This window comes from Odontomachus brunneus, unplaced genomic scaffold (assembly GCF_010583005.1).
Source record: "Odontomachus brunneus isolate Ranch 3 - 2012 unplaced genomic scaffold, Obru_v1 Obru_scaffold_002, whole genome shotgun sequence".
Taxonomy (NCBI): Eukaryota; Metazoa; Arthropoda; class Insecta; order Hymenoptera; family Formicidae; genus Odontomachus; species Odontomachus brunneus.
Window position 1 is genome coordinate 965,054 of NW_022639452.1, and position 13,452 is coordinate 978,505.

At 33.8% G+C, this 13,452-nt stretch overlaps 3 protein-coding genes across 7 annotated transcripts in view; 2 read left to right on the forward strand and 1 right to left on the reverse strand.

The window, feature by feature from the left end:
• The window catches only part of LOC116842735 (nucleoprotein TPR-like), an 11,048-nt gene extending 3,963 nt beyond the window's left edge, over positions 1–7,085 (reverse strand). Inside the window, exons 1-24 of the mRNA XM_032812371.1 lie at positions 7,074–7,085; positions 5,457–5,580; positions 5,244–5,268; positions 4,866–5,100; positions 4,753–4,788; positions 4,592–4,675; positions 4,431–4,514; positions 4,270–4,353; positions 4,108–4,191; positions 3,947–4,030; positions 3,785–3,868; positions 3,624–3,707; positions 3,463–3,546; positions 3,268–3,385; positions 2,882–3,100; positions 2,219–2,302; positions 2,038–2,124; positions 1,754–1,831; positions 1,065–1,148; positions 888–971; positions 711–794; positions 529–612; positions 296–373; positions 131–214 (exon numbers count right to left, since the gene is read on the reverse strand). Coding sequence (XP_032668262.1) covers positions 131–214; positions 296–373; positions 529–612; positions 711–794; positions 888–971; positions 1,065–1,148; positions 1,754–1,831; positions 2,038–2,124; positions 2,219–2,302; positions 2,882–3,100; positions 3,268–3,385; positions 3,463–3,546; positions 3,624–3,707; positions 3,785–3,868; positions 3,947–4,030; positions 4,108–4,191; positions 4,270–4,353; positions 4,431–4,514; positions 4,592–4,675; positions 4,753–4,788; positions 4,866–5,100; positions 5,244–5,268; positions 5,457–5,580; positions 7,074–7,085 — 2,188 coding nt within the window. The remainder of the gene's footprint in view (positions 1–130; positions 215–295; positions 374–528; positions 613–710; positions 795–887; positions 972–1,064; positions 1,149–1,753; positions 1,832–2,037; positions 2,125–2,218; positions 2,303–2,881; positions 3,101–3,267; positions 3,386–3,462; positions 3,547–3,623; positions 3,708–3,784; positions 3,869–3,946; positions 4,031–4,107; positions 4,192–4,269; positions 4,354–4,430; positions 4,515–4,591; positions 4,676–4,752; positions 4,789–4,865; positions 5,101–5,243; positions 5,269–5,456; positions 5,581–7,073) is intronic.
• LOC116840820 (BTB/POZ domain-containing protein 10) lies at positions 6,782–12,347 on the forward strand. 3 transcript variants are annotated; one of them, XM_032808069.1, is made up of 7 exons: positions 6,782–6,954; positions 7,236–7,367; positions 8,324–8,449; positions 9,323–9,496; positions 10,082–10,353; positions 10,436–10,633; positions 11,314–12,347. In XM_032808069.1, the coding sequence occupies exons 2-7, from the start codon at positions 7,249–7,251 to the stop codon at positions 11,769–11,771; spliced, it is 1,347 nt and encodes a 448-aa protein (XP_032663960.1). In that variant the 5' UTR covers positions 6,782–6,954; positions 7,236–7,248; the 3' UTR covers positions 11,772–12,347. The 3 variants fall into 3 exon arrangements, with proteins under 3 accessions (XP_032663960.1, XP_032663942.1, XP_032663950.1); XM_032808051.1 differs by lacking the exon at positions 8,324–8,449 and having other exon boundaries at positions 6,784–6,954; XM_032808059.1 differs by lacking the exons at positions 6,782–6,954; positions 7,236–7,367; positions 8,324–8,449 and adding an exon at positions 8,476–9,199.
• A 458-nt stretch (positions 12,348–12,805) lies between these two features.
• The window catches only part of LOC116840789 (protein nervous wreck), a 9,149-nt gene continuing 8,502 nt past the window's right edge, over positions 12,806–13,452 (forward strand). For 2 of the 3 annotated variants that reach the window (XM_032807979.1, XM_032807996.1), the window contains exon 1: positions 13,128–13,290. In XM_032807979.1, coding sequence (XP_032663870.1) covers positions 13,219–13,290 — 72 coding nt within the window. In that variant the 5' untranslated portion in view covers positions 13,128–13,218. The other variant, XM_032807989.1, reaches the window with a different exon arrangement.

The following is a 13,452-nucleotide window of genomic DNA, read 5'->3' on the forward strand; positions in this document are numbered from 1 at the left end:
ATATATATATATATATATATATATATATATATATATATATATATATATATATATATATATATATATATATATATATATATTTAAAAATGTAATTTTTTTATATGACAATAAAATAAGTGATATATCGTACTTTTTTCTTGTGTTAAATTAGAAGATTCTTGCATAGTCTGCTTTGTGACCTGATATAGATTATGGTGTAACAACGTTGGGGATTCTACAAATAAAAGAAAGAAATATATATTAAAAATATAATTTTTTTTTTACATGCGACAGTAATATAAAATAAGTATTTTACCTTTTGCTTGTATAAAATTAAAGGGTTCTTGCATAGCCTGACATGTATTATGATGCATCAGTTTTGAAGAAGATTCTACTAAAAAGAGATATATAAAATAAGTGTGTTATATATGTGACATACTTTAATTATAAATATGAATTAACAATAAGATATATTTATTCTTGAGGACCTCTAATTTTTTAATTCAATAATTTTTCTTTCTCAAAAACTACAGTTTTAATATATTTTACCTTTGCCTTGTATAGAATCAGGAGATTTTTGTATAGCCTGTACTGCGACCTGACATTGATTATTGTGTAAAAACAATGGAGATTCTACAAATAAGAGAAAGAGATAGTAAAAAATATAATTTATAAACAATAATTTTCAATAATTTTTTTTTCTCAAAAACTACAGTTTTAATATATTTTACTTTTGCCTTGTGTAGAATCAGAAGATTTTTGTATAGCCTGTACTGTGACCTGACATTTATTATTGTGTAAAAACAATGGAGATTCTACAAATAAGAGAGAGATAAAAAATATAATTTATAAACAATAATTTTCAATAATTTTTCTTTCTCAAAAACTACAGTTTTAATATATTTTACCTTTGCCTTGTGTAGAATCAGAAGATTTTTGTATAGCCTGTACTGTAACCTGACATTGATTATTGTGTAAAAACAATGGAGATTCTACAAATAAGAGAGAGATAAAAAATATAATTTATAAACAATAATTTTCAATAATTTTTCTTTCTTAAAAACTACAGTTTTAATATATGTTACCTTTGTCTTGTGTAGAATCAGAAGATTTTTGTATAGCCTGTACTGTGACCTGACATTGATTATTGTGTAAAAACAATGGAGATTCTACAAATAAGAGAAAGGGATAGTAAAAAATATAATTAAATAAAATATAATTTATAAACATAATTTTTTTCTTATATGCAATAGTAATATAAAATAAGTGGTATATTGTACTTTTTTCTCGTGTAGAATCGGACACTTGTATAACCTGGTTACCAGGTAACCAAGTCATCTGTCCTGTGACTTGACATATACCATGAAGCATCAGCATTGAAAAGTCTATAAAAAAATGTGCACACACACATACACACACACACACACACACACACACACACACACACACACACACACTAAAACAAAATTTATAAACGTATATTAACATGACGGTAACATAAATAACAATGTGCATTCTTGTATAGAATTAGAGAATTCTGACATTGCTTGTCTCATGTTCTGATATGCATTATGGTTCAATGATGCAATCTGCAATACTGCAGATTCTAAGAAAGATAAATATATAAGAGATAAGTATCATATGAGATATATATATATATATATATATATATATATATATATATATATATATATATATATTAAAATATAATTTATAAATGTAATTATTCTTTTTTTATAAGCAATAGTAACATAAAATAAATGATACATCATACCTTGTATAGAAGCAGGGCATACTTGCATGGCCTGTCCTTTGATCTGACATATACCATGGGGCACTAGCATTAAAGAATCTATTTAAAAAAAAGATTTATACATTAAAATATAATTCATAAACATATATTTTTTTAACGTGCTCTTAATCTAAAATAACTATGTATATGCTGTGTGACATAAATTATAAATATTAGTTAATAACAGTAACATACTAAATTTGGACTCGGAATTATTTAATTCAATAACTTACTTTCCTAAAAAGTGTGATATTAACATGTCATACCTTTTTTTTGTATAGAATTAGATAATTCTGGCCTAATCTGTCTCATATCTTTATATGCATCATGGTGCAGTAACACTGGAGATTCTACTAATAAGAGTGAGAAAGATATGAATAAAAATATAATTTATAAACGAAACTTTTTTATATGCGATAGTAACATAAAATACATGATATATCACACCTTTCCCTTGTACAGAATCAGAAGATATTTCTATAGTCTGTCCTGTAGCCTGACATATATTATGGGGCATTAGCATTGAAGAATCTAATCAAAGAAAAGGATATATATATTAAATTAAAGAAATGGAAGAAATTCTAATCAAAGAAAAGGATATATATATTAAAATATAAATATATATGAATACGTCTATATGACATATAAATTATAAATTTCATTTAATAACAATAACACATCAAATTCCATCAAGTTTCATTTCATCAAATATTGTTCTCGCTCGCAAGTTCAAGTATGAATCCTATCGAATTTTATCGTATTTTATCTGGTTATACACGATTTTGTATTCTATAGGAAACTAACGATAGAAATTCTACCACTATCTATCGTATTCTATTGTATACGATAGAATACTTTTCACATTTTGTAAATTCACGAATCAACATCCATATTCAAAACGATAGAACGATAGAATTTTATTCTATCGTTTTCTAAAAACTTTTTTTACCAGAGTATATTTAAAATATAGATATTAATTAATAATAATAAAAAAAACACTTTTTAAGGACTCCTAATTAGAGAGAAAGAGAGAGAGAGAGAGAGAGAGAGAGAGAGAGAGAGAGAGAGAGAGAGAAAGAGAGAGAGAACTTATAGTAAACAAATTATTACCTGATTTTTTGTCTGGATGGATCTCGTTTCTAACTAATTTTGTATTTTCACTGCTCATCGTTACTTCAAATAAATTATTACCTAATTCTGTGATTGGTTGGACTTTATTTGTGGTAATTACTACTTCATGTAAATTATTATCTGACTCTTCATCTGATTGGATTTCGTCTTTTTCAAATATTACGTCATAATCATCTAAATCATATGGTTGTAACATATCTAAGAAAAAAGCATAATGATAATTTCATTTTTTATCATCCTATTTCCTGAAGTAAAATTTTTTATGAAATGTTGGAACCAAATACAAGGAAAATGCAGTCCAAATCCGGAACACAAGCTAAGCATTAGATATCATTGTGCATGCCTAAGATATCAAATAATATTACCTGTTTGGGTAGTCTGATCCCGTGGATGTAAACACTTTTGAACATATTCTGTTGGTCGACTTTCCTCTTCTAATACTTCTATATTTTCAGCAGAAATCTTTACAGAGGTATCTCCAGTCTACAACAAAAGGAATATTATTACAAACTTATTAGGATATTATATACTTATACATTTTTTATAACATTTTATGTTACTTGTGATAATATCTCTGTTGATAGACTTTCCTCTTCTAATTTCTTTATATTTTCAGCAGAAATCTTTACAGAGGTATCTCCAGTCTACAACAAAAGAAATATTATTACAAACTTATTAGGATATTATATACTTATACATTATTATAACATTTTTATGTTACTTGTGATAATGTCTCTGTTGGTAGACTTTCCTCTTCTAATTCCTCTATATTTTCAGCAGAAATCTTTACAGAGGTATCTCCCATCTACAACAAAAGGAATATTATTACAAACTTATTAGGATATTATATACTTATACATTTTTATAACATTTTTATGTTACTTGTGATAATGTCTTTGTTGGTAGACTTTCCTCTTCTAATTCCTCTATATCTTCAGCAGAAATCTTTACAGAGGTATCTCCAGTCTACAACAAAAGGAATATTATTACAAACTTATTAGGATATTATATACTTATACATTTTTTATAACATTTTTATGTTACTTGTGATAATGTCTCTGTTGATAGACTTTCCTCTTCTAATTCCTCTATATTTTCAGAAAAAGTCTTTACAGAGGTATCTCCAGTCTACAACAAAAGGAATATTATTACAAACTTATTAGGATATTATATACTTATACATTTTTATAACATTTTTATGTTACTTGTGATAATGTCTCTGTTGGTAGATTTTCCTCTTCTAATTCTTCTATATCTTCAGCAGAAATCTTTACAGAGGTATCTCCAGTCTACAACAAAAGGAATATTATTACAAACTTATTAGGATATTATATACTTATACATTTTTTATAACATTTTTATGTTACTTGTGATAATGTCTCTGTTGATAGACTTTCCTCTTCTAATTCCTCTATATTTTCAGAAAAAGTCTTTACAGAGGTATCCCCAGTCTACAACAAAAGGAATATTATTACAAACTTATTAGGATATTATATACTTATACATTTTTATAACATTTTTATGTTACTTGTGATAATGTCTCTGTTGATAGATTTTCCTCTTCTAATTCCTCTATATTTTCAGCAAAAGTCTTTACAGAGGTATCTCCAGTCTACAACAAAAGGAATATTATTACAAACTTATTAGGATATTATATACTTATACATTTTTATAACATTTTTATGTTACTTGTGATAATGTCTCTGTTGATAGATTTTCCTCTTCTAATTCCTCTATATTTTCAGCAAAAGTCTTTACAGAGGTATCTCCAGTCTACAACAAAAGGAATATTATTACAAACTTATTAGGATATTATATACTTATACATTTTTATAACATTTTTATGTTACTTGTGATAATGTCTCTTTTATCTCCTGTTGAGGACTCTAAAATATAGATTTTAAATTTACTATATGTAATACTTTCATTAAAAATAAAATATTTTACTTAGAAAATTAGAAACTTTTTCTATGTCCTCCGTTGTTTCATTTCCCTTATTGTCATTATTGTTAAAAATAGTAGGGTATGCATATTTGCGCAATATATATATCCCTAATTTTTCATATATTAATTGTTTATATGCTTCTGGAACAAAGTGTGCACTGCAGACATAGGTCTCTTTTCTTATGGGTAAATCCAGCAAGTGGGTTGGAATTGCCTGCACCCATTGATGATAACGAAGATATTTTAATGGAAATCTGAAATACAAGCCATATAACAAATTTCATACACATAGAAGTTATATTATACATATATTATAAATATATAAATATAAATAAATATGTATATTATGTGCATATAACTTATAAAACATATGATATAAATAATACTTTGACATTACTTGTGATAAATTATGTCCAGATCACCTGTGGCATTACAAATTTTGTTTGAACAAGTTTTTATGTGACATTGTTTATATGACATCATTCTATTAAGAGTTTGAATTACTTATTATTATACAGTCAACACATCTATCTTACAACAGGACCAAAATTTGCATTTAAGATTTCCCACGTACGAAACTAGAACTAGAGAGAAGCCTGAGAACGGTTACCAGGGGTACTATTCCGTGCCCGCGTACAGTTATCGAATTGGTAGGCGTCGTTGCGCAGCTTTTTTATATCGTGGAAAAACTGTCCGACAACTGTCGGAACCACGGTAACGGAATACGGCTCCAGCTTGATTTAATTAGAGATACTTGAATCAGAGTCCGAAATAATGAGTGCATTTTGATAAAGCATTGGCTTGGTTTACATCGTGCACTTGATACGCGTGCTAAATAGTAACTTTCTATTAGATAATCTTAATATCGACAATGCATATCAACGGCGACGCATTCAATCAATACAATACGTTTTCTTGATGAGTATTATATCAGCTTAATATATCGTTGTTTATATATATCGTCGATATTAAGATTATCTAATAGAAAGTTACTATTTAGTACGCGTATCAAGTGTACGATGTAAACCAAGTCACTGAGTGCGTTTTAAAGTCTGTTCTTTTCAGCTGCACTGTTGCTCTGGTGCAATAAGTTAGAATGAGACAAATATATTTTATTTCACTTTAGCTTATTGCATCAGTGTAGCAGTGCAGTTGAAAAGAACAGACCATTGGTAATATACCGGGCCCCTATTCTTGAAATAGTTGCGTATACGTAAGTTTTAATGCGCAGGTTTAATCATACTATAAAATAGCTGCGCAATTAAAATTATGTATAAGGTAAACGTCTCAGTGGTCGAACATACATGTCCTAATGATTGACATATTGGTTTTGTATTTTTCTTTGTTGAAATGCTTTTCAACATACAAAACAATATAATAAATGAAAAGAAATATTTAGTTACTTCGTGATTTTGTTTCATTTATTGATAAATATTTTAACAAACACAAGTATATTATTAGTAATTCAATTATCGGTACACGTTCAATCACTAGGACGTTTACCTTACGCAAAAGGTCCAGTTTTTTAATTCATTGATGGATCCATCGCATGATGCGCAAATGCAATGTTTCGCTGTACTTACGCATCATGCAATGGATCCATTGATGAATTAAAAAACTCGCCTAAATTGTCAAGAATAGAGGCGCTGATACCGGCTGCGTTCCGAAATTCACTGCCAGTACTGAAAATCTATAGTATATATAACATAAATTATAGGTTTTCAGTACTGGCAGTGAATTTCGGAACGCAGCCACCGTAGCGCTAGTAGTGAACACTATTGGAATATTCTTTTATATAAAATTGGACGTTGCGCCATCTGTGGTCTGTTCTTTTCAACTGCACGCTGAACTGGTGTAATAAGTTAGAGTGAGATAAAATATACTTATCTCACTTTAACTTATAGCACCAGTTCAGCAGTTAGCTGAAAAGAACAGACCACTAGACGCGACAGTGGCGCATCGTGTCGTCCCACAGTCAGATGTGGTTGGTTACTGCACGTCGTGATTATTCATCGTCGAGCAGACGATTTGAGTTGTCCTCGGGGTAACCTGGAGATCTGTGACTCCGCCAGGAAGCTTTTCCGGAAGCTGCTGCGACTGTCAACTGCGTAAGTATATGTGTATTTTCCATTGCATATTTCACATCAATTGCCGATATTGTACGACACTGATCCTTTCAGAGGTATATCACGCGCTTCTCAACAAGAGTGCTTTGACATTGTCGAACAAGCTGGGTCATGCATTTGACACATACATGTTTGTGCTTTTGTTGTTTTTTTCCAACTGTATCTTCTACACTCGCCACTGCCTGTCAGCAACCATTTCCCATTACTTTTATGCGATTTTGTTTATTATAACGAATGAAAAATAAACGCAACGTTTATTTCAGGTGGTACAGCAACATGACGAATCCGTCATCGGACCGCCTGAAGTATATTCATGACAGCAGCAGCGATACTGAAAATGATTACAAAGAGACTGATGGGAGAGGAAGACACCATGTGATTAAGAATAGGATGAGGTAAGATTTCGAAGAAGCCTTCTATCCCAATCCATAGAGTTTCTATAATTAGAAGAAAAACCTTCGAACCATAAGCTGCATAAAAATTCCTCAATGTACTTTTAGAAGTTTTTAAAAATAAAAGAAAATTTTCAATTAAAGAAAGGGTTTCCTTTTTTATTTCGCAAACTTGACTTTCTTACTTGAAAAATTTCTGCATGATATGATCAGTCTCATGAAGCATTTCTGCACTAATCAGGAAATTTGAGTTTCAGTTTTCAAGAAGGTCAAAGGAAAATGAGAAAGTCCTGATCCTTTTTTTTGATTGACCATAGTTATGCAAAAATAATCCAATAGACATGGAATGCATTTAAAAAAGAATGAGGATGAAAATTTGATATATGATTTAAAAAGTATAGTTAGTATAGATAGTATAGATAGTACTGATACATGATTTAAAAAGTATAGATAGTACTGAGTTTCTTCACTAATTTCAAAAAGTCAGACATTGATTTTCTTTTCTTTAAAAGTATCCATTGACAAACTTAAATCTAAAGAAAAAAAATAAAAAATTTAATAAAAAATGGGGCAACTAGTAGAAAAAATAAGAATTGTTTTTAATTAATTTTAAACGTGAGGCTTGAATCTTTTTTGTTTTAATAGAAAGATGTATGAGCTACCAACTGGTAACAACAACTCACAAAAATCATAATTTTGTGCATTAAATCATTCTTGCATAACTATGATCGATTTTCAAGGACGCAATCGCATTTTTTTTTGCAAAAACTTGTCAGTTTCTCTCAGGAGGATAAAGTAGAAGGAGGGAGATTGATTGTTTTACAAATTTCAAGAATTTTATTAGCGTAGTGGTAGTATATAGTAGACATCACGCAGCGCGTTCGACATGCTTGTCGATGTAGTGAATGCGATTAGATTGTAAGCGAGATTACGTGGTTGGTTGTTCTGTGCATGTGTAGTTGTGTCGGTGGCTCCGCGAAGCCGAAATCTTGTCTGGTACAGAGGGACGGCAGCAGTGATCGGCAACATTGCCATTCGTTTGGTTCACTCAACAGAACTCATTCGCAGGATGCGAGTCTTGGCAGGTAAGAACAATTCTACTCATCTCGTCCAAAACTCTTTCTATTCTTAATATTTTAGTTTGCTCGTCAATTCTTAGTAAGCCTTTTAATTCTCTCCAATGCTTGAATAAGGTAAACCACATAATTATTGGCGTCTTTCTTAATCATTGGTACTCTAGAATATGAACAAGGAATCAATCCTTTCAAATGAACTCCATCTTATCGTGTAATTTTTTTTTCTAAGTATGAAATCATGAATAATTTTGCAGTACTTGGAAGCAATCATGAATCTTTTGCTTCAATATAAACTCGTTCAATGAAAAGTGAATATTTCCATATATCTTCAAAGTTCGATTTTTCATCTTTCACAAGTTGACATTAAGAAAAAAAGATTCATAATTTGACTTCCTGGTTTTTCATACAGCCAGTTGGAGTTCTTCAAGCTTCTCGTTTGCACTGTACGATTACAAAAGAAATTTTCATAATTGAAACTGAACAGATACTGCTGGTCGCAAAAAAATCGGGTTTTTCTAGAATCTTAGTGACTAGGAAATGCCAATAATTACGTGATTCACCTGATCAGTTTATCTACATCGTCTATTTGGTCCTGTTGTAATTTGTGTTATACCTCTCACGCACTTTAAGAACTAAATTATTGTTCAGTTATAAGATGTATCTTTTTTTATTCCCAAAAAGTTATTCTTTTTTTACGAGATTATTTTCCCGTTTGCGCAATATGTTGAACTCAAGAGACCGGGCTTCACAAATTACAAGGTAGGTCCCGCAAACCCCGTTTCATTCGCAAGTTGAACGTTTCAATTCTTTAATGGCGCGCGTTACTCTACTGGAGAGAAGAGAGAGAAAAAAGTCCTTCTTAACAAAGACATTTTTCCACAGAATCCGGTCCAATGTTGGTATGGCGAAGAATCAGCAGCAGAACCAAAGCAGCAGCAGTAGCAACAACAGAGATAACATGTCGTCAGGTCCGACGGGGTCCGCTATTAGCGGAGGAGGAGCCAGTAATCCGCCAACTAGTGACGAGAGAATTACCCTGATCGTCGATAACACCAGGCGAGTCTGCAAACCATTTAAAATTGAATATTTCTTATTATGACTGTCAATATATTTTTAGTTATTAACCTTTTCAGACTCCACGCACATTATAATGTATACTGGTTTACTACGTCAAAATATCTAAATTAAAATATTGAATCTGTGACAGCAACCATATATATACTTTTGCTTTGAGTATATTTTATTACTAAGATTGCATACAATCTCCATCTATCGGATTGTTTTCGAAACACATGACATTTTTTTACATTTCTTTTTTTTGTTTTAAAAATAATCAGGTCTGAAGGGGTTAAGACTCCTCATGCCACTGTTGCGAAACTCTAGATTGATAAGAGAAAGGGGTAGTTTTTGCAGCATTTTACAAGTATGTTCAAGCAATCTGAAGTGTTCTTTTATACGAATTTTTTTATTTGAAAATAGTACGCAAGAATTTTTGGCATGTGTTTTCTCACTTCTGACGTCGTCAATCCAGAATTCCACAGCAGTAGAATTAGGAGCCTTAATTTCAATTCTCATGTGCCTTAGTTTTCTTTCTTTATCAAATTTATTTATCTTACTAATTATTTCTTTATACTATTTCAGGTTTGTCATCGATCCGACGTTGTTCACTGCGCATCCCAACACCATGCTAGGCCGTATGTTTAGTTCCGGGGTGGAATACGCACAACCAAACGAACGCGGCGAATACGAAGTCGCGGATGGTATTTCCGCAATGGTGTTCCGCGCTATTTTGGAATATTACAAGGGCAACGTAATCCGTTGTCCACCAACTGTAAGTGTTCAAGAGCTACGGGAAGCCTGCGATTATCTGCTGGTGCCGTTTGACGCCAGCACAGTGAAATGCCAGAATCTGCGTGAGTATTGCGAGGCAACGTAAACTCCTCTTTGAAACAAGACACGCGGAAGAGTACGAATGAAAGAAAATTGTCGTTACAGGTGGCTTGTTGCACGAACTGTCGAATGAGGGTGCGCGTTGTCAATTTGAGGTATTCTTGGAGGACTTGATCTTGCCCCTGATGGTGAATAGCGCGCGACGTGGCGATCGCGAATGTCACATCGTCGTTTTGCTCGAGGATGACGTAGTCGACTGGGACGAGGAGTATCCACCGCAGATGGGCGAAGAATACTCGCAAAGTAAGCGAAGAGTAATCATCCGAAATTCATCAATTTAATTCTTTATATACTCTTTTTTAATTCTTTATATACTCTTTGTACGTCCAATTTTTTGGGACGACCTGTAGAATTAGCTATAAGTGGAACTGACCTTCAAATGATAGGACACGCGTGTAATTTTTTTCGTCGTAAGACGTGCAACCTTGGTGCATTATCGTGATCAACGCACGTATGTGTATATATCCGATGAAAAATCAATTAGCTCGGCCTTTGCAAGTGCACGGCGTCCATTAGTTCCGCTTGTTTTCTTCAATAATGGATGACCATAAGCTGCTTCGCGATATTAATATGACTTCGCGACGTGCCCCATTTAATCTTCTCTTCCAACCCCGCTGCCGCCGAAGAGTGCCGCGATTATTTACTGACGCACCAAGTCTCCTGCTAGACCCTGGCAACTTCAAAACTTAAGTCAACTTTTACAATTTTCGGTCGTTTCTATTTTATCTTCTTTTTTCTTTGGAAGGAAAAAATCTATCAAATAATCTCTCTCACACACACACACACACACACACACACACACACACACACACACACATATATATATATACGAGAAAGTAACATCTGTTTTCCGATTAGATATTATAACGATCCTTCAATGTTTCTCTCCAAATTTCTCTCATTTGCATTTTATCTTTCCACAGCTGTCAATAGCACGGCGATGTATCGCTTCTTTAAGTACATCGAGAACCGGGATGTGGCGAAGCAAGTGATGAAGGAGCGCGGATTAAAAAAGATCCGTCTGGGCATCGAGGGCTACCCGACCTATAAAGAAAAAGTCAAGAAGCGCGCCGGTGGTCGAGCCGAAGTCATTTACAACTACGTGCAACGACCTTTCATTCACATGTCTTGGGAGAAGGAAGAGGCAAAAAGCCGTCACGTGGATTTTCAGTGCGTCAAATCCAAATCGGTCACGAATTTGGCCGAAGCGACGGCCGATCCTGCTCTGGACCCGGCCCTGACGTTATTGGAAGCGGGTGCGCTGCCTCCGAATCGTCAGGGTACCGCCGAACCACCTCCGTCTTTGGCGTACGTGGACGGACCTATGGGTCCGGTAGCTGATCCTGATTTGGATCCGTTGCCAGCTGATGAACTCCAGTAATTACGACTAGTCGAGGCCTTATGTTGAGGTCTAGAACACCTTAAGCCTTAAGGAAAGAGTAATGCGAAGATTGGTAAATCATGCGAAAAACTTTGGATTTAACGTTCATCTAATTCTCGGTAAATTTTCCGATCTAAAATTTGTGATTTTTCAGTTTCTAAATAGAAATGTATCTGTTCCCTTTCGGTCAGTTTGGAAAACTTTTCGGTTTGAGTCTTCGCGGGGTCTCTCAGATCTGTTTAAAACGAAAAAAAGACTTATTGAAGTTAAAAGAGGATGTCTTATGTAGCGTCCCTTGTGATAGCCGTTTTTTAGGTGACAATTTATCGTCATGTTAATTCGTGAAAATACAGGCTGGTGTTCTTCCCTCCCCCTACGAGTCCTGCCTCCCCACCGACACCTTTGTGGTGTTTTACAGTCTTGTATATAAGCGTGTTTAAACCTAAGACTCTCTGCGCTTAATGTATTATTATTATTATATCTTATATACCGCTTTCACGTTTTATACCGTTTAATAATGATTAAATTAACGATAAACTCATTGATAAATAAAGTTGAATACGATTTCACAATAAACAGTGTGATCCTCCTTTTATCTCAGAACTCGCGGTCTATCCGTGTTAGATCCGCGCAAATGTACTAGTGTGTCGCGCTTTAGTCTTTTATTTATCTTTATAGATATATATATATATATATGTACACTCAAGTGTATAAAATTATTCTTAACAGAATCTTAAAGAAAGATCGTGAGAAAGTGCGTCAGCTGCATGCAGGAGCTGCTAGAGATCCAAGAGATTAAAACTTAACAAAAAAATAATCGAGTGAGATAGATCAATAAGCAAAATCATCGACTCTCTCCTTCTTTCATCTCCTCCTATTTCGACTAACCGCTTAGTAGGTCATCGAGAAGGAAGTAGTTCGGGAATGTTCGGGTGGGGGTGTGAACGCTCGCGCACAATACGAAATGGAACGAGCGCTTGCGCGCACTCCGACCGGCCGGCTGGTGCGATCAATAGGCGCGCCGCGCCGCCGCTCAGTCGCGTCGCGGGCAGGCGAGCGATCAGTAGTGAACGGGTTCGCGAGCGGTGAGGTTGCGCGCGTGTGTGTGTGTGCGGGGTGTGCAGCGCGCGTAAATAGAGAGGGCGAAATAGTGAACCCCTTCTCCTCCTCCTCCTCCTGCTTGCCTGCCTGCCTGCCTGCCTGCCCGCCTGCCTACCTGCCTACCTGCCTGCCTATTTACCTGCTTGCACCACCTCCACCCCGACCGGCGTTGTGGGGGCGAGAAAAAGAAAAACACACAACACAGACTCTCGTCGCCTCAGCATGCAACCTCCACCGAGAAAAGTAAGCAACCCTGAATTTCCCCGAGGGTGGAAAATCCCGTAGAGTTCAGTCTCCTGTACCTTTGACACGCGAAAATCGTCCTTACGTCTTGAGGACCAATTTTATGCCGTCGAAGTGCACTGTAAAAAAAGGGAAAAAAATCATGTCATGTATGTCTGTCATCGTGATTGCAAATGTAAGGACTATTTTCACGGGAAACTAATCTTTCTAAAAATTATTTATCGTAATTATGTATGCACACACACATGTATATGTGTGTATAATATATATATATATATATATATATATATATATATATATATATATATATATATATATATATATATATATATATATA

Coding starts and splice junctions, on each gene's coding strand:
- LOC116840820 (XM_032808069.1), top strand. CDS start 7,249: ATGACGAATCCGTCATCGGACCGCCTGAAGTATATTCATGACAGCAGC. Junction 7,368..8,323: donor GTGATTAAGAATAGGATGAG/GTAAGATTTCGA, acceptor GTGCATGTGTAG/TTGTGTCGGTGGCTCCGCGA. Junction 10,634..11,313: donor GGGCGAAGAATACTCGCAAA/GTAAGCGAAGAG, acceptor ATCTTTCCACAG/CTGTCAATAGCACGGCGATG.